Source organism: Notamacropus eugenii, chromosome 3 (assembly GCF_028372415.1).
Source record: "Notamacropus eugenii isolate mMacEug1 chromosome 3, mMacEug1.pri_v2, whole genome shotgun sequence".
Classification (NCBI taxonomy): Eukaryota; Metazoa; Chordata; class Mammalia; order Diprotodontia; family Macropodidae; genus Notamacropus; species Notamacropus eugenii.
In genome coordinates this window covers 400835762-400856171 of record NC_092874.1, presented here as the reverse complement: position 1 = coordinate 400856171, position 20410 = coordinate 400835762, and the positions used below count along the sequence as shown (strand labels likewise).

The 20410-nt window shown below is 37.4% G+C and overlaps 1 protein-coding gene across 1 annotated transcript; it reads left to right on the top strand.

Moving 5' to 3' along the window:
- Window positions 1–1368: 1368 nt before the first annotated feature.
- LOC140497273 (uncharacterized) lies at window positions 1369–17591 on the top strand. The gene is made up of 6 exons (XM_072598038.1): window positions 1369–1693; window positions 2866–3441; window positions 4668–4747; window positions 6346–6472; window positions 7046–7141; window positions 9226–17591. Exons 2-6 carry the CDS (start codon window positions 3039–3041, stop codon window positions 10467–10469), a joined length of 1950 nt encoding a protein of 649 aa, XP_072454139.1. The 5' UTR covers window positions 1369–1693; window positions 2866–3038; the 3' UTR covers window positions 10470–17591.
- The last annotated feature ends 2819 nt before the right edge of the window (window positions 17592–20410 follow it).

The window sequence follows — 20410 nt, the reverse complement described above, 5'->3', positions numbered from 1 at the left end:
TTTTACAGTCATATTAACCAATGGTTTATCTATTTTATTGATTTTTTTCATAAAATGAACTCTTAGTTTTATTTGTTAATTGAATGATTTTCTTACATTCAATTTGATTAATTTCACCTTTAACTTTTAGGATTTCCAATTTGGTATCTAATTGTGAATTTAAAATATGTTCTTTTTCTAGTTTTTTAGTTGGATACCCAATTCACTGGTCTGTTCTTTCTTTATTTTATTTTTGTAAGCATTTGGAAATATAATTTTTCCTCTGATTACTACTTTTATGCATTCCATAGATTTTGTTATGTTCTCATTATTATCATTCACTTTAATATTTTTTAATTGTTTCTATGACTTGTTCCTTAACTCATTCACTCTTTAAGATTAGGTTTTTAAGTCTCCAATTAATTTTTAATCTGTGTTTCCATGATCCCCTGTAAAATATAATTTTATTGCATTATGATCTGACTAGGATGCATTTAATATCTCTGCTTTTCTGCATTTACCTATAAAGTTTTGTGCCCTACTATAAAGTCAATTTTTGTAAAGGCATCATGTACCTCTACAAAGGTACCACTAAGGAAAAAGATGTATTCCTTTCTATTCTCATTCAGTTCTCTCCAGCATCTATCATTTCTATCTTACTTAAGATTCTATTAATCTCCTTGGCTTCTCTCTTATTTACTTTTCTAGTTCTGAGAGGAGAAGGTTGAAGTCCCTTACTATTATAGTTTTGCTCTCTATTTCCACCTGTAATTAATTTAGCTTTTCCATTTAAAATCTGGATTCTATAGCATTTGGTGCATATAGCTTTAGCACTGATATTGCTTCATTTTCTATGGTACCTTTTAACATAATATAGTTTCCCTGTCTTTTTAAATTAAATCTATTTTAGCTTTAACTTTGTCTGAGATCACGATTGCTGCTTCTGCTTTTTTTTTTTTTTTTTGCATCAGCCCAGGCATAATAAATTCTACTCCCACCCTTTATATTCACTCTATGTGCATCTCTGATTTTTAAATGTGTTTCTTTCAAACAGCGTACTGTCAGACTCTGTTTTCTAATCCTTTCTGCTATGCATTTCTGTTTTATGGGTGAGTTCATCCCATTCACAAAGTTGTCATCACTACTTGTATACTTCCCTCCATCCTAGTTTTCTTCACTGTTTATCCTTCTCTCCCTCCCTTGTGATCCTATCCCTCTGATCCCTTCCTCTCCACTTGCCCTTTCATTCCTCAATCTACTCAAAGAATTTCTGACAATCAAGGGCTTCCGCTACACAGACTGGAACTCGGATTCTCCGCATCCCAACTCCGCCCGGAACGCTTTCCATTCGGCCAAGCTTCAGAAACGCTTCCCGGAGGATTCTGGGAATCGTAGTTCGGACGGGCGGGACTCAGGCAGTCAGCCGCCCCGGGGCGCCTGTTCTGACAATACGGCTTGGAAGCTGCGGTCAGGCCGGGTGACCCAAGCGTCCGCCGCCGCTCCTGGACTCCGCGCAGATTGGGTCTGTGTGTTTCCGGTCTGCCCCGGGGGCCGCAGGAGCCCGGGAGCCGCCGCCTTTGGCAGTCGGGGAGGCTTGTGCTCCGCACACTTTTGTCCTCACCTGCCCTCCGTACGCGGATCGCCGCCGTCTCCACCTGAGATCGCCCCGCACTGGCACGACCCACCCCGACCGGAGGGGCCGCAGAGAGCAGGGGTAGGGCAGGCGGGGGGGATGGGGGACAGGCGGGGGGATGGGGGCATGGGCATCCGTGACGGACTGCGGGGAGCAGCCCCCGCCCCGGAGCCCGCTGGACAGGGCGGCCGCTCCTGCCCTCGGCTGGGACTCGGAGGCCTAGCGTCGGTTTCGAGATGTTCTAGTTCGTGTAAGCGTCTCGGCCGCACAGGCCCCGAGTTCAAGTCCTGCTTGGCCGTGTGACTACTTCATCCTGGGCGTGTCTCCGGTGGTCATCTGTAACGTGCGTGGGGGGGACGCAGAAGGGGCGGTCAGAGCCCATGGGGGCTAGGCCTGGGCCTGTGATCCTGCCCACCTTGTGCCCATCCGCCAGCACCAGTGGGCATCTTCTCCGCAGTTTGTGCCCGGAGTCCCCGGGGCCCCCCCTGGAGGCCATATGGGGCCTTCTGGGCCCTTTGGCTGAACCCAAACTTAATAAAAGGATTTGTGCTGTAAGACTTGGACCCAGTCTAAAGGCTGCACCTAGAGTCCGGGCCCTAAAGCAGTGAGGTGTGCCCTAGGGGCTGCAGAGCTCACTGCTCCATGGCACCTTTTCGTGCCAAGAAGCTTGGTACTTTACACCATTCCTAAATCATTCACCTCTGTCTGTCATACAGACAACGGTATTGCATGTCTTTTACTAATGACATTCAGGCACTTTTTGGTACCTTCTGTGCATGGGGGATTAGAGCAGATGCATAGAAAAATAAGATTGCCTCCTCCCTTATAAAGTTTACCACTCAAGTAAAATGGACATACTTTTCAGCTCTGGGCAGCTTGGGTATGGCGGGAGGTGTAATCAGTTGTGTTTTTGTTTGTACATGTGCGTTTCAACACAGAGGCAGCATGGCTTAGTGTTAAGAGCACTGTACCAGGAGTGCAGAGATCTATGTTTAAGCCCGAGTTCTGATAATTTACTTGTCTGGCTTTGGTTAAGTCAGTTAACCTTACATAGTGCAGATAAATAAGATTTGTACTGCCTAGTTGGCAGGGTGGTTGTAAAGATACCATTGTGTAATTAAAACTCTACATAGCTATGATCTGTTGTGTGAATGTGAGCCAATGCTGAAAGCTTAACATCTTACTTAATTTAATATTTCATTGCTGTCTACTACTCAACTTTTCGTGACATTTTTATGTCCCCATCTCTATAGAGCCTTGAGGTGTGAAGATAGGACTGGAGCTCCTTGATCCCTCCAGCTAATCATTATATACATGCCCTCAGCTTTACCCAGACATGTATGCAGATATTCAACCTGAATCTGGAGAGAACTGACTCTGTTGGGTATGCAGATTTGAAGTCCATTGTGATAGACCCAGTAGAAAGATGCTGGCCCTGAATAAGATGACCATCTCCTTGAACCCCCAAAACCTCGATGTACAAGAAGAAAACAGAATCCTGAAAGTAGAAACCTCCATTGATCAGGTAATCACCCTAGGAAAAGAGAAAAAATTTAATCCAGAGGCTTCTCGCCGGAACTTCAGATGTTTTCCATACCCAGAGAAAGCTGGACCCCGTGAGGCTGTGAACCAGCTTTGGAAACTCTGCCTTCAGTGGCTGAGGCCAGAGATTCACTCAAAGGAACAGATTCTGGAGCTCCTGGTGCTGGAGCAATTCCTGACCATCTTGCCCAGTGAGATCAGGATTTGGGTCAAGTCACAGTATCCAGAGAATATTGAGGAAGTGGTCTGCTTGGTAGAAGATTTGACTCAAAGCCTTGAGGAAGAAGGTGAGAGCTGCAGAAGAACAGCGGGAAAGAGCAGTCTCTTTAGAGTGTGAGTGGAGAGAATAGACAACACAGGTTCTCAGAGGGGTGCTTGGAGAAACAGTAGTAAAGAGAAGAAACAGAAGGAGAGAAAGCAGGTTTGTGAAATAGATAAGGAAACAGGAGGACATTGATTAATAATCTTTTTAATCCCAACATTAGTCCTCTTATGATATCCAGTCAACTCTGAGTCTTACAGGTTCACTACATGCAAAGCACAGGACCACAAAATAGGAAACATTTTTATAACTATTCTTTTAAGTGGACAGATATCAAGCACAATCAGGATATTCATTCTTCCTGTATACTTTAACAAAAGTGTTTTCCAAAGCAATGATGTCAAACTGAAATAGAAATGGGACCTAAAGATATATAAGAATTCCTGCAGGCCACATATTGACTCAGAAAACCACATATTAACATTATCTGTGTTCTAGTGTCTTTTATTTTGTTAAATATTTTCCAATTTTAGTAATATTTTTATTATTTAATATTTAAAAATAATCCCAATTTTAATCAGATTTTACTAGGACTATGTATTTGACATCTTTGTTCCAAAGGCTTAATAGCTTCCCCATCCATGAATATAACAACTTAGTGTTGTGTTCAGCCTATTATTTTGCATTAATAATTCTTTTTCTCTTCTAAGAGCCCTTTGAGGTCAGTCATGCAACAAACATTTACTAGTGCTTACTGTGTGCCAGGTACTGGGGAATACAAAGCAGTGAAGTATATATAACTATCCCATTTGTACAGATGGAAAAAATTAAACCTCAGTATGATCCTTTGTCTTGCTCAAAGTCACGTAGCAAGGTAGTGATTAAGTTTACTTTTTGTTCCACGTTACATATAAGTAAACCTCCTTTTAGAAATCTAATGGATTTCTAATAGATTGAAATATTTCATTTCCTATAAAGTCATTTTCTGCAAGGATGTCAGCCAATTGATTCATTCTATATTTTATCATTTGAAAAAAATGATAATTCCTCATTAAATGGGCATATTATCATGGAAAGATCTAGAATTACACCCATCAGATGGCAATTGGAGACTGAATAGTTAAATCTTGACATCTTCCATGAACCAGAATTCTGTCCTTGGAACAATATCAGATCTTCAGGTTTGACTGCTGTTCTCTCAGAAAATGTCAGAGCCTTAGGGTTGATCTTGTTCCCATCCTTTCTCCTCAGCATCATGTTCTTGTGATTCTCCTCTTCTTCAAGAAGAAAGCACAGAAAAGGAAGAAATGTTCCCAGTAACCAAATTTCTGGTAAGCTGCAATGCCTTTTCCCCTTTCCTCTATAGTCATCAGCATAGACACCTTTTTCCCCTTTTTCTTGGACTTCTGTCTCAACCAAAGGCCTTTCTAGAGATTGGAATTCCTATTGTTTTCTTCTGGGAAACTGGGCACATCCAGGTGGCTAAATATTCTATATTTTCTGATGGCATTCCCAGCTTGATCCAACTTTTAGTAATTATTTTTAAAAATTTTTAAATCAAAAACTTAAAACATTAGCATGAACATTTACATATAAAATAAATAATTGAAAAGTATCTTATATAAAATAAGCTTTTACATGTTTGATGTTTTTAATTATAAAATTTAGCACTATAAAAAAAAACTACACTGCTTGTTTATATCCCCTTCTAAATTTCTTTTGCTCTTTTCTTTGTATGTTTAAATGTTTCATTGATGCCCTCTCCCTTCTTTTGCTCTTTTTTCATATCTATCACTATACAATAACTTTTAAACTTTATTTAAATATTAAATGATGTTTTACATTTAAGTCACATATCCAGTTTGAACTTTTTGTGATAGATTGTGTGAGATGTTGGTCTAAACTTAACTGCTACTAGACTGCTTTCTAGTTTTCCCAGCAATTTTTTTCAAATAATGAGTCATTACCCCAGTATTTGGCATCCTTGGGTTTATCAAACACTATGTGGCTGCAGTATATTCATTTGCTTCTTAATTTATATCATTTTTTAACTAGTAGCAAAGAATTTTGAAGATTAATGCTTTCTAATATAGTTTGAGATGTGGTGCTGATAGACCCCCTTCCTTCCCACTTTTTTCATTATTTCCCTTACATTTTCTTGACCTTTTGCTCTTGAAGATGAATTTAGTTTTTATTTTGTATGGTTATACAAAGTAACTTTCATATTTTTATTTGTATGATACTAGAAGGGTAAATTAATTTAGTAGTATTGTCATTTTTATGGTTCAACCTTGAATAAATGAGTATGTTTCCAGTTATTTAAATTTTCCTTCATTTCTGAAAAGAAATTGGTGGGGGTTTTTTTGTAGTAGTAGTAGTAGTCATAAAATTCCAGTGTGTTTCTTGGATAATAATCTTTGACTCATACTGAAATAGTTTCTGTGTGGTATTCAATTGGAAGTTAATATTGGAAGTGTGATTGATCAATGAGTTAAAAGTTTTGTCAGTTCTGTAGGTTTTAGTTGTTTAGGAGGAAAGTGAATACTCATTTCAAGCTTACAGCTCCCCCTTAGAAGACAAGGAAACAAGATACTAGGACTTGTATGTGCTTTATATCCCAGGGTATCACTGAAAAACATGAAGCATCAGGAACAGATTAGGAGAGGCAGTTTCTCGTTGGCTCACGGACTTCAGTGGCTCTCAAAACATTTTAAGTTCTTAAAAAATAGGGGTCCACATTTTTCTTTCGATCCCCACCAAGTCTGACACACACAGTAGATATACAAGAAACAAATGATCTGGGATCACTTGGCAATGTTAGCAATATCAGAATAATCTTTCACACACCCTATTCGTTTGTCCACTTTCCCTCATAAGAGTGAAATAGGAAAATCACCCTATAAAGCATCAATATGTTTATTTGTTTTAGGAATCAGTGACTTTCAAGGATGTAGCTCCTGACTTCACTTGGGAGGAATGGGAACAACTGGAACCTGTTCAACAGGACCTCTGCAGGGATGTGCTGTTGGAGAACTATAGGAACTTAGTTTTTCTTGGTAACTCTTCCCCCTTGTGATTCCAAATTTATGCTTTTTTTTTTTTAAAACATCGTTGGTTGTAAAGACTCTGGGATGCCAGAGTTCATTTTGTCTTAGTCTCTAGAAACTAGAGATTCTTAAACCTTTTTGAATCAAATCACAGGACTTTTTTTTTTATGCTCTATATTCCCAAGTGAGAGATCTTTACCCTGTAGAACTGAACCTTGGACAGTAGCTTTGTTTACTCACTGCTTTCTATGGTTCTGTCCTTTACGCATCCTGTGCTCTCTGTCCCACCTTTTTTGTCAAGAACCTAGTTCACATACTTCCAGGTATTTGAGAATTGCACATTCTCACTAGGAGGAATACACCTATGTGTCCTCTTGAACTCCATAATGTATTCCCCTGTAGTCTGTGGAAGCACAGTAGGTGTTTCCTTCAGAAATTCTTTTAGCTACCTCTTGAGACTTCTTAGCATGTTCATTTTTACCTCACTACTCACTCATGATCGAAAGGATTGACAGTATTCTAGAATGACTTTTCTTCCCTTTCAACATGAATGTCCATTTACCTCTTCTCACCCATTATCAGGGCTTTCAACTTCCAAACCAAATGTGACCTCCCAGATGGAACATATGGAAGTACCATGGATGCTGGAGAGTGAAGCTCCAAGAGACATCAGTCTATGTGAGTGAATGAAAAGCTAACAGCTGGGAATTTACTACAAGCAATATGTCAGCTGGTCAGTCAGGGAGAAAACATCTTTGAAATGTTGATCCAGGAATCACTCCCTAAACCTTCCAGGTATTTGGAGAAGGGCAGAGGCTAATTGGCTCTGTGTCCTGCATAGATTTTCAATTTTCACCAAGTAGTGTTTGCCTGTAGCCTTCCATTTCCTTAGTTCCCATTCCCTTTGTAACCTGATTTTAGTATTCATTAATTTACAGAAACTGCTCTTGAAGGTCACCACTGATTTCTTATCCTTAAATTCTGCAGTCTTTTCATTATTTTCATAGTTAGCCTTTCTGCCTCTTGTGACAATCAGAATATTTATTACCCATTTACTATATACCAAGCACTATGCAGTACTAGGCACAAATGCTAGCACTAGGGGTACAAATACAGTGAGTGAAACAGTCCTTATTCAACAGGAACTTATATTCTAACGGAGGAAACAATAAGAGAGGATGGGTGTGTGTGTGCGTGTGTGTGTGTGTGTGTGTGTGTGCGCGTGTGTGTGTGTGTGTGTGTGTAAATCTACAAAGAGACAAACAGAGCAGTTAAAATACAAGGTAGTTTGAGAGAGAGCACCCTGGCAATTGAGGGAATCAGAAAAAGTTTCATGTAGAAGTTGGTGCTTGAGCTGAGTCTTGAAAGGTTTCTATGAGGCAGAGATGAGGGGAAAGTTTATTCCTAGGGTGAGGGACAGCTGGTACAAAGGCATGGAGATAAGAGATGGAACATCATGTGTGAGGAACAGAGATAAGTCCAATTTGTCTGTGTATAATGAGGCTAGAAAGATAGATTGAGTAGTATGACTCAAATCTCGGCTTGCCAGTATTGAATGAGATCTAAGTCTACACCTGAATAAAATCCCTTCTGTTGACATACTATATTATCATCCAGCCTCTGCTTGAAGACTTCCTTTAAGTCAGTCAACCAGTAAGCATTATTAAACTGTGTGAAGTATTGGGGATAGAAATACAAAGAATGAAATAATCTTTACTCTAAAGGAATTTATGATCTGATAGGAACATGCTACCTCTTCAGGCAGCCCATTTTCCTCTTTGAGGGCAGCTTAGTGGTACGGTAGATAGAGCACCAGTGCAGGAGTCAGGAGGACCTGAGTTCAAATCTCACCTCAGACGCTTGACACTCACTAGCTGTGTGACCTTGGGCAAGTCACTTAACCTCAGTTGCCTCATCCTGGGTCATCTCCAGTCTTCCTGATGAATATCTGGTCACTGGATTCAGATGACTCTGGAGGAGAAGTGAGGCTGGTGACCTGCACAGCCCTCCCTCACTCCAAACAAAGTCAAGTGCAAGTCATGTCATCATTTCTCTGATGGCAGGGTCTTCTTCAGCAATGAGAGACGAACACACATTTTCCTCTTTGACCCAAAAGTTTTGATTTACTTTATAGGTTGGAAGGGTGAATCATGATATGATATGATACTATTATTATTATCATAGTAAATTTAATCTGATAGTTGTATGCATGGTATATTAGAAAGGTACAGGTATATGTGGAGGAGGTCTTGCAGTTTGATCTTATCTTCCTTTTACTTGCTCATAAAATTTAATCAGTATCTCCTTTGCTTATTCTTCCCCCTTTTGAGGCTCTTCAAGATAGCAACTCTTTATTGACAGCTATCAATGACAATAATATATATCTTCTTTTTCGTTTTCCAAAACTCCTTGTGAAATGAATAGAATGAAACTTGCATTCCTTACTGTAGTGAGAAAAAACCATGAACTTGATTTGGTATAGGACTTGTATTTAAATCCCAACTCCATTCCTTAAAAGCTGTGTAAGTGGTCTCGATTCATAGTTCCCTCATCTACAAAAAGATGATAATAGTCCTTCTACTACCAACCTCACAGGGTTGTTGTTGGGAAAATGCCTTTTCATACTAATAATACTTATAGAAAAATTAATTATTTCATCACAAGCATGTACTCCCATTTTATTACATTCCTAAGGTAATAAATTCTTTTATCCCTGCTAAGGCCACATTTATCTTTACAAAAAACAAAACATTTTTTTCCAGATTGGGATACTGGACCTGATGCTAAGAAATTTCCAAAGTGGAAAACTTCTGTAGAAGAGTCATCTCAGGGGGAGACAATAAAAGGACATAATTCTTGGAACTCTGAACTAGGAGAAGCCTTCATATGTTATGACATGTTGGTGAGGCAACAAGGCCAACAGGAAAATCATTTGAAGCTAGGAACAATCACTCATGAGGAAAATCCAAGCAAGGTTAGAGGTTCTGAAAGCAGTGAATTTGAGAAAAGCTTCAATCTGAGCTCAATGTTAATTACACAACAGAGAATTCCTTTAGTAAATAGTTTCTCTCAATATGATACACATGGCAAGAGCTTCAAAGATAATTCAGAACTATCTGAATGTCCAGGAATCTATGCAGTAGAGGAATCTTTGAAGTATAAAGGGTTTGGGAAAGTTTTTAGCCAGGATTTACAACTTAATCTCCATCGTGCTCGTCATTGTAGAGAGAAATCCTATAAATGTAATGAATGTGGGAAAGCCTTCACTAAGTGGGCAAACCTTACTCGACATCAGAGAATTCATTCTGGAGAAAAACCTTTTAAATGTAATGAATGTGGGAAAGCCTTCACCCAGAGGGCACAACTTACTCAACATCAACTTACTCATAGTGGAGAAAAACCATTTAAGTGTTACGAATGTGGAAAAGCCTTCACTCAAAGGGCACATGTAACTCAACACCAACTTACTCATAGTGGAGAAAGACCCTATAAATGTAATGAATGTGGTAAAGCCTTCACCAATCGAGGAATACTTACTGATCATCAGAGAATTCATTCTGGAGAGAAACCCTATAAATGCAATGAATGTGGGAAGGCCTTTACTAAGAGGGGAATACTTACTCAACATCAGAGAATTCATTCTGGAGAAAAACCCTATAAATGTAAAGAATGTGGGAAGGGTTTCAACCGTAGTACACACCTTACTCTACATCAACACACTCACAACCAAGAGAAACCATTTAGGTGTAATGAGTGTGGGAAAGCCTACAGCCAGATTTCACAGCTAAATACTCATCAAAAAGTTCATTCTGCAGAGAAACCCTATAAATGTAATGAATGTGGGAAAGCCTACAGTCAGATTTCACAGCTTAAAATTCATCAGAGAATTCATTCTGGAGAAAAACCGTATAAATGTAATGAATGTGGGAAGGGCTTTAACCGGAAGACACACCTTACACGACATCATAGGATTCATACTGGAGAGAAGAACCTTTTACCACAGTAAGGACATAATAAATGTTTGTTGAATTGAAATTGAATTTAAATGCCTTGTTTTAAGTAAATTTTAAGTAACCTATGTGTAAATAGCATTGCCATAATTTAGAAGGCTAGCTACCTTCAAAAAAGAAAATGTTAGTCTTGCATGTTTGGTGAAGCCATGCTGAACTTTTAATCATTTCTGCTTCCCTGTTCTTTTTTATTAATTTGACAAATGCATACTTTTCCAACTGCAAAGAAAAAAAGATTGTGAACAGTACTGCCAATCAAGTATATGTTAAATTTAACATTGTACTACCATCACAGCCCTTTGTGTCTTGTGTCCTTTTCTGAGTTTTCTTCTCTGTTTATTTTTTCCTAATATTTTCTTGATATGCTTGTCTTTTTTCTCTTATCTTCTTTTTGGCATCCTTGCTACTGTTTCATTTGTTCCAACTCACTGACCTTTCCCTTATAAAAAGTATGGTCAAGCAAAATAAATCCATAGATTGTCCATATTTGAAAATGTTTATCTCATTAGGTACTACTCGTCCCCTTGTTGCCAAGATGACACTTCACTCTGCACTAGTTCATCTAGATCTTCCCAGGGTTCTCTGAATCCTTACCTTTTGTCACTTAATATATCTCAGTAATATTCTATTATATTTCATGTGAATTTTTCAGTTTCTCTTTAATTTCCTGTCTTATGTTACAATAAAGAATGCTGCTGTAAATATCTTTGTCTATATAAGTCATTTCTACTTTCTTTGATCTGTTTATGCATAGTAGTGGTATTTATTTAATGACTTCCTGGGCATAAATCCATATTGCTTTCCAGAATGGTTGGGCTAATTTACAGCTCCACCAAGATTCTATTAGAGTGCCTCTTTTCCTATAGCTCCTCCTACAATTGTCATTTTCTTTTTTTGGTTGTCTTTGCCAGTTTAATGGATCTAGAGTGGAACCTCAAAATTGTTTTAATTTTCATTTTTCTTATTAGATTTAGATTTACTAGTTAAGATATAGGGATTTTGTTCATATTGTAGTTGGTAGTTTGAGAACTATCTTCTTTGGAGAATCATCTAGTCTTGTGTTGGCCATTTTTTAAAATTGGGGAATGACTCTTGTTCTTACATATTTATTACAATTCCTTATATCCATGGACTTCCTAATTCATATCCATGGATATATCCATAGTTATATCCATGAAATAGCAGATCTTTATCAGGAAAACTGTCCTCCAAAGATGGTTTTTCCCTCCATCTATTTCTCCTTCTAATTCTAACTGGATTGATTTTTGCAGAAAGTTTTCAATTGTATATATCAGAATTAAGCATTTTATTTCCTATGATAATCTTTGTCACTCCTTTGGCCTTTATCTGAAATTGTGAAAATTTTATCTTTTCCTTTAACAGTTTTTTGTAAAATGGTATCATATTTAGGTCATGCATCCATTTCTAATTTCTGAGGGCAGCTAGGCAATATACTGGATAGAGTGCCAGACCTGGAATTAGGAAGTCTCATCTTCATCAACTTCTGAGTTCAAATCTGGCCTTAGGCACTTACTAGCTGACCCTGGACAAGTCACTTAACCGTGTTTACCTCAGTTTCCTCATTTGTAAGATGAGATGGAGAAGGAAATAGCAATCCACTCTTAATTTTTGCCAAGAAAACCCAAATGGGGTCATGAAGAGTTGAACTTGACTGAAAATGATTCAACAACAAAATCTAATTTCTGCCAGATTACTTTGTAGTTTTCCCAGCATTTTTTGTCATCCAGGGGAGGATTCACCTACTAGTTGTTGTCCTTGCGTTTATTAAGCACTATTCTATTATAATGTTTGATTGCTTTTGGGTCTTATGTACCTGGTATGTTCCACTGAACCTTTTATTTACTTATTTATACTAGTACCAAATAGTACTGATGCTTACTGCTTTTTGCTATATATTAAGATTTGATACTATTGGCCAATTTCCCAAATTCTTCATTATTTCCCTTGAGATTTTTGATCGTTATTCTAGTAGATGAATTTTCATTTTCTTTTTTGTAGTTTTGCTGGAAATTTTTGCAGTATTCACGTAGTTCCTGTGCATGTTGGCAGGTGAACTCAAGATGTTTAGAAATTCCATAGTTATTTTAAATGGAATTTCTTTTTCTGTCTTTTTCTACAAGGTTTTGTTGGTAACATGTAGGACTGCTGATGTCACGTTCTGTTACTTTACTGGATTTTATTGTATTTATTTTTAGTTGAATCTCTAGGGTTCTCTAAGTAAACCACCATATCTGCAAAGAACATTTTTTTATCATCTTTCCACGTGCTTCCCCTAAGTTTCTTTATTTTGTCTTAACGCAATCACTAATACTTCTAGAACTATATCAAACAATAGTGGTTTCAATGGACATCTTTCTTTTATCCTCTAAGAGGCCTCTAGCATTTCTTCATTATGTTAATTCTTGGTTTTAGATACTATTTATCAAATTTAAAGAAGTTTCCATCTATTTTTAATATTTTTAAAAGTGTTCATTAAAAAGCTTTTTCCATATATTTTAATTTAATAGTGATTTTAATTGTTTTTATTGTTAATATGGTCTGTCCACAATTTTTCTAATATTGAGCCAACCCTGCACTCCTGGCATAAATCCAATTTGGTCACAGTATATATGTGCGTATGTGTGTGTGTATGTGTACATGGGTATCTGTGTACATATGTATGTATATATACATACACACATATATATACTCTTTTAAACATATTGCTATAGCCTTTTTGCTAATATTTTATTACATATGATTTACATTGAAGTTCATTAGAGACTTTGACCTGTGGTTTTCTTTTTTAGCTTTAGTTTTCTCTGGTTTAGATGTTAGGCTCATATTTCTGGCAGAGAAAGAGCTTGTCAACAACTTTTGTAATAATGGGACTAACTGTTCTTTGAATGTTTCATAGAATTCATTTGCAAATTCCTCTGTTACTGGAATTTTTTTCTTTGGGAGATTCATTATATCTTATTCAATTTCATTTCCTGAGATTAGGTTACTTAACTTTTCCATTATTTTTCTATGAATCTTTTCCATATTTTTGTCCTTAATTATTCATTTTGCTTATCAAATTTTTAGGATTATAATTGAGCAAAGTATTTTCTGATAATTTCCATATTTCTCCTTCATTGGTCAGAAATTCTTATTTTTCACTTTTGTTTTTGACAATTTGATTTTACCTTTTAAAAAACTGAATTAACCAATTGCTTGTCTATCTTATAGTTAAGACAAATTTTATCTTATTTAATTTTTAGAATTTCTATTTTTGTGTTTAGTTGAGAGATACTGATTTGTGCCTTTTATAGTTTTAAATTAATTTTATTTTTGTCTTTTGATAATTTTTATTTTTGTTATTCTGAACTTGAGAAACCATATACAAAAAAGAAGAGAAATAAAAGATTGTGTCTGTGAATTTCTTTTGTAAATAGCTTGGATTTTAAAAAAAATAAATTCAATGTGTCAATTTCAAAGCTGTCCTGGTCTTTGTCTCTCTCTGATTTTTCTAGTTTTTCTTTTTTAGTTACCCAATTAATTGATCTTTCTCTTGTTTATGAAAATGTTTCCAGATTTAAAATATCACTTAAGGATTGCTTTGACTGCATCCCAAAAGTTTGTATATGTTGTCTCATTATTTTCTTTGATGAAATAATTGTTTCTGTGTTTTGTTCTTTGGCCTATCAGTTCTTTAAGATTAACTTATTTATTCTCCATTTTTGCTTTCTTCAAATGGCCTTTTATTGAGCATAATTTTTGTTGGTCAGTAGATGCATTTAAATAGTTTTGCTTTGCTGCGTTTCTTTATAAAGTTTTTATAGCATGAGCTTAATTTTTGAAAAAGTGCTATGTACAGTGGGGATATACATATACATACAAACATACAGAGAAATACAGAAATAAGTATACACATATGTGAATATGTGTGTGTGTGTATATGCATATATATATGAGTATAAACATAACCATACACGTGTATATGTATATACACATAATACTCCTTCAGTTTCCCATTCAGTAATTGCTAGAGAAATGTAACTTTTCTAAAATTCTAGTCAGGTCCTTATTGTTTATTTTTTTATTTGTTTTGTCTAGATCTAAAAGGTCCCCAGCTATTATAGTTTTATTGTCTATTGCTCCATATTGATTAGTTTTTCTTTTAATTACTTAGATGCTGTGCCATTTGGTACTTATATATTATGATATTTCATTATCTACAATGCCTTCAAGGATAATGTAATTTCTTTGCTTATCTCTTTTATCCATCTCTATTTTTGCTGTTGCCTTGTCTGAAATCATGATTGTCATTCTTGCTTTTTAGAATCTGCCTGGAGCAAATTCTTTAATAAATATTCTATAAATTCTATAATAAATTCTGTTATATCCCCTCATTTTAACTCTGTGTGAATCTTTATATTTAAAGTGTGTTTCTCATAAACTACTTTTGAATTCTGCTTTCTATTCCAATCACAATCTTCTTCCATTTTATGGGTGAATTTATCCCATCAAGTTCATGGTTATTGTTAATTTTGCATTTCTGGCCATCATATCCTCCTATATGTTTTTCCTTTATTTGTTACCCTTCCCACTCTACAAAGAAGAATGAGATGGTAAAAAGCAAGAAATGTGATCAACACTAGTTGGATGTAATCTAATCAAAGTGTTTGTTCTCCTTTGCCCCTCATCTTTTTATTTAGCCTATACATCAATCACTTTTTTCTCTCCTTTTAATCTTTGTTTTATCATCTACCTTTGAAATAAATTTGTTTTGCTTGTGTTTATTCCCTACCCCACTGTCTTCTTTTTGAAACCACCCTTTCTCTTCTCTTTCTTGATGTATTTCTACATCAAACTCTGTGTATGTGTTTATGTGTATATGTCTCACCTTCTTTTGGTTCCAGTAAGAGTTTTGTTCAAGTGATACCCACTCACTCCATCTCATTCTCCATATCTATGTACTTCATTAGTATCCTAATAATGAGAGATAAGTTGCTTCCCCTTCATTTCTTCCTATGGATTTGGACTAATCATAAGTGGTGTAGACTCTAGATTAGAATGAAAGGAGACATTCACACATCAAAACACTTGAAATGAGTTTATTTAATGATAGTATGGAAAGGAAATTTAGCACATGGGCAGTGAAAGACTCAGGAGCTTTAGTCAGCTCTGACTGAAGGACTCTCAACCTCTTGAACTGACTAGGATGTCTAGGAAAAAGACTAAGAAGGTCTCCACCAGGAGTATTCTTTAGTTACTTGAGCTCAGTGAAAGAAAAAGCAGAAGCAACTAGATCCTTGTGATTGTGACTGAAGCACCTGTTCCAGCTACCACATGGAAGTTGTTCATTTGTGTCTGACTCTTTGTGAACCTGTGGACCATACTATCCACTGGGTTTTCTTGACAAAAATACTGGAATGGTTTGCCATTTCTTTCTCCAGGGGATTAAGGCAAACAGAAGTTATGTGACTTGCCCAGGGTCACATGACTAATAAGTGTCTTGAGGTCAAATTTGAACTCAGGTCTTCCTGACTCTAGCCTTAGCATTCTATTCGCTGAGCCATAGGTTGTGATGGAGTACTATTGAGCTACAAGAAATGATGAGCTTGATGATTTTAGAAAAACATGATCTCACTTGGGATTCAAACATTAGTTGTCATCAAGTTGACTTTACTTAAATGCCATAAGGAGGCACTCTTTTGCCTTGTAATTCTAGGTTGAATTCATTAAGAAACATGACCAAGTCTGCAGCAAAAGTTGGCTTGGAAAGCCATTCATTGTTTGAAAATAGCGCTTAGGGACTATTCTTCTTACTCAGAAGAATTTCAATCCCAGGCGAGAGGTCCAAAATTCATAATAAAACTTTTTTTCTTGTTTTGACATAATGTGTATACAGTGGTGATAAAAAAATAAAATGATGCAGTATAGCAACATGGATGCCACTCAGTGCTGCATAGTTAGAACTGAGTCACTGCAGTGGGACTATCTCCAGTTGTCCTGATCTATACCTTGCCACTGGACCCAAATGGCTCTAGAGGAAAAAGTGAGGCTGGTGACTTTGCATAGCTCTCCCTCCCTTAAATCTATTTCATGTACAAGCCATGGCATCACTTTCCTCATGTCATGGTCCCCTTCAAGAATGAAGGACAAACAACAAAACTGATGTACCCTTTATCTCCACCATTGTTACTATCGCTGGGGGATGGTGGGGTGGTGGAGTAGATCAAGGTAATATCCAGGGTTTGCAACTGAAACCCATACATGGTCCACCAGAAGTGTCTCAAGCTCTTAAAGATTGGGTGGGGGAGGGGGAGGCGAACTCCCTATTTACTTCCATTATACTCTCCTCTCTTAGCTACTTGCTGTCCTCAGCAAAGCAACTATTGCAAATTTGGCACATCAATCAATAAGCATTTATTAAATACCTATTATGTGCCATTGTTTGTTGTTCATCCTTGAATAGGACCAATAACATCATGATGGTGGTGTCTTGTGTATAATTTGGATTTAAATGAGGCAGAGTGTGCAAAGCCATCAGCCTCACTGTCTCCTCCAGAGGCAAGGGAGTCCAGTGGCAAGATAAAACGCAAGATGACTGGCCCAGAATATAGTGATCTTGGCCTTTTTTAAATTAAGGTCTTCCCCAGTTCTCAGTTTGTCTGAGGCAATGCCCATTCAATGATGAAGGCCTAGGTAAGAATTGAGAAAAAAAGATGGCCTAGTTTGTCATTACAACAGAATCAATCAATGAGGGGAAGACCCCCAGAGTTTCTGACCAGAACAGAAAACAATTGCTATCAATGAGCAAGATAGGCTTGGGGTGGGACCCATTATTGGCCATTCAATAAAAGAAAGCCAGGATGATTTGTCTGAATCACAATGGACCTTTTCAAAGCCTATTTTTTCAGAGCAATATTTCAAGGAATCATAATTGAAAACTGCACAAAGTTAATTATCCCAACTTCTTGAAAAAAAATGGGAAATTTTTAAAAATCTAGTCCCCAAATCCCAAAATATCTTATAAAATATAAGCAAGCAAAAATTATATTCCTTTGGACAGAGCATCCACATGTAAGGGTATGACACCCTATGTGGACAGAGGGACCACATGTGATGAAGGAAGAAGGAAGAGGAGGAGGAGAAGAGCATTGCCCAACAGAAGGAAGCTACTACAATTCACAGATTGTTGTTTGTCCTTCATTATCAAAGAGAACCAATGACGTCATGAGGGTGAATGAATTGGAGTTTAGTTACAAAGGACTACTGAAGACAATATAGGATGATAGTGGCAGAAGGGTCAAGTGAGGGTTTTTTTCAGAATAGGGCCTACTTGGCCATGTTTGCTGGTTATAGAAAATGATTCAGTAGATAGGAAGAGATTAAAATAAGTGATAGTGTGGGGGTGACAATGGGGCAGTCTGTTGTAGGAGACAGAAAGGTATGGGACTGCATGAACGGGAAGAGGGGCTAGCCTTGGTAAGGAGTAAGGCCACTTCATTGTGGGAGACAAGGGTGAAGGAGGAAAAAGTCGAAGAGATAGGATATGAGGAAGAGGGAGTTCATAACTATTGGCCCAAATTTTTTTCTGTAAAATGAGACAAGGTTTTTAAGAGAGAGAGAGAAAGAGACAGAGAGAGAGAACCATGGAAGATTTGAGAAGGGGTGAAAAGATTTGTAAAAAAATTTGGAAGAGCTGTTGGGGAGAATGAGATCATGAATTGAAATGGTTGAAGTGATCTAAGGTTGAGGTTTGGCTGGGTGTAATCAGTGTTACAATAAGGGGGTTAGGGATTCAAGAGAGAAGGATAGTGTACAGTTAAACTGGTTTACCAAGGAGTCAAGATGAGAAGAGAAAGGAGTGGTTAGTGTAGAGGAAATGGCCTGGGAGAAAATTGAGGGTTCAAAGGATTGGAGGTCATGGTATAGATGAAGAGTAGGATTGTGCAAGAGAAGGCAGAGGGAGATGTGAAAAGTCAATAGATTATGGTCAGATATGGGCATTTGGAATTCTTGAAAATGGAGTGGTACATCTGTGGGTGATGGCAAAATCAAGGAAATGGCTGTCTTTGTGTATGGCTAAGGTGGGCAGAAGGGGTTACTCATGGTAAGTAGGCTTAATGACTGAGAGTTTAGCATATTTGAGGGCGAATCAATGTATATATTAAAGTTCCCTAGTATGAAGGCAAGAGATGGGGAGAAGATAAAAATTATAAGCCAGGTATCAAAGTTATTGAGGAAGCAAGGAAAGTGACCTAGTGATCTGTAGATAACAGCCACTAGAATTTTGAATAAGTGATAGATATTAATGCATGAACTTCAAAGGAAGTGAGTGATTGGAAATGGGGAGCAAGGATGATTCCAACTCATTGGCCTCAACCAGTAAGACAAGGAGAACACGTAAAGGTTGCAGCCATGGAGTATCCAAAGGGTGCTGTAAGGGTGTTTACAGAGGCTGTGTCATCGTGGGGGGTGAAGATGGGAAGGGGAAGGAAGTCAGGTTTCAGTAAGAGCTAGAGTGGGATGAGTGGGAAAGGAATAGATTCAACATGAAAGGAAGTTTATTGCTTATGAAACATTACAGAGGAGACAGTGGATGAGTTGGGTAGAACTAGGATGCAAACTTGAGGTGGAAGAACTAAATAAAGAGACTAAAATGTCCATACCATATGAACCAGAGATTCCAAGGCTGGGCTTATACCTCAAGGAAGTCATCAATAAGAAAAAAGTCCTTATATAAACCACATATATAACAGTACTTTTTGTGATAAAGATTTGGAAACAAAGTAGATGTTTATCAATTGGGGAATGAAATAGCTAAACAAATTGTGGTACATGACTGTACTGGAGTATTACTATGCCTTAAGAAATGATGTGTTCACACCTATCAGATTGACTAACATGACAAAACAGGAAAATGATAAGTGTTTGGAGAAGATGTGGGAAAATTAGAACACTAATACATTGTTGATGGAGTTGTGAACTGATCCAACCATTCTGGAGAACAATTTGGAACTATGCCCAAAGTGCTTGCATATCCTTTGACCCAGAAATACCACTTCTAGGTCTGTATCCCAAAAAGATCATAAAAATGGGAAAAGGACCCATATGTACAAAAACATTTATAGCAGCTCTTTTTGTGGTGGCCAAGAATTGGAAATTGAGGGGATGCCTATCAATTGGAGAATGGCTGAACAAGTTGTGCTATATGAATGTAATGGAATACTATTGTGCCATGAGAACTGATGATCAGGCAGATCAGGCAGGAAAGACTTAGGTGAACTGATGCTGAGTGAAGTAAGTAAAACCAAAGGAACATTGTACACAGTAACAGCCACATTGTGCGATGACTAATTTTGATAGACTTAGCTCTTCTCAGCAATGCAAGATTCTAAGACAACTCCAAAAACTCATGATGGAAAATGCTATCCACATGCTTAAGTTCTGTGCTATATTTTCTTAAAATAGATTTTCTATTCTGTTGTTTTCTTGCCTTGCCTATTCTTTGCTAGTTTTGTCCTCCACTAAACTCTACATGCACTCTCAACCCACAAATGCCAAAGACAACTCAGAAAGTCAATAGGAAAGTCTGGTAGACCTGAGTGAGAGAGGAGCATGGTGGGGCTATGGGGTGGTAGCACTGTTGCTTCCAGAACTCTCAGCCCACAGACAGTGGGGGGATCAAGCAGCTGATCAGAGGGGGATTGCAGGGATCTCTTTGCTGACACTGAGACAGGATTATTTTGCTTTTTCCATGCTTGGATCTGGGTCATAGTTCAAGCCTTACATGGTTCAGTGGCAAATTCTGCAAGAGTCGTTTCTCCCACCACTTCTCCAATTATTAGTTTGTTGCTATAGTATGAAGCCAAGTTATTGCCAGTTTTTATAATAGCACATAAGATGGGGGTAAGGACACACGATTTGTAGGGGACAGACTATA

What these genes read in the sequence shown, in the direction of transcription:
- LOC140497273 (XM_072598038.1), top strand. Translation starts at nt 3,039, where the DNA reads ATGCTGGCCCTGAATAAGATGACCATCTCCTTGAACCCCCAAAACCTC. An exon ending in TCAAAGCCTTGAGGAAGAAG is followed by an intron (nt 3,442 to 4,667) that starts GTGAGAGCTGCA and finishes CTTTCTCCTCAG; the next exon opens with CATCATGTTCTTGTGATTCT. An exon ending in TCCCAGTAACCAAATTTCTG is followed by an intron (nt 4,748 to 6,345) that starts GTAAGCTGCAAT and finishes TATTTGTTTTAG; the next exon opens with GAATCAGTGACTTTCAAGGA.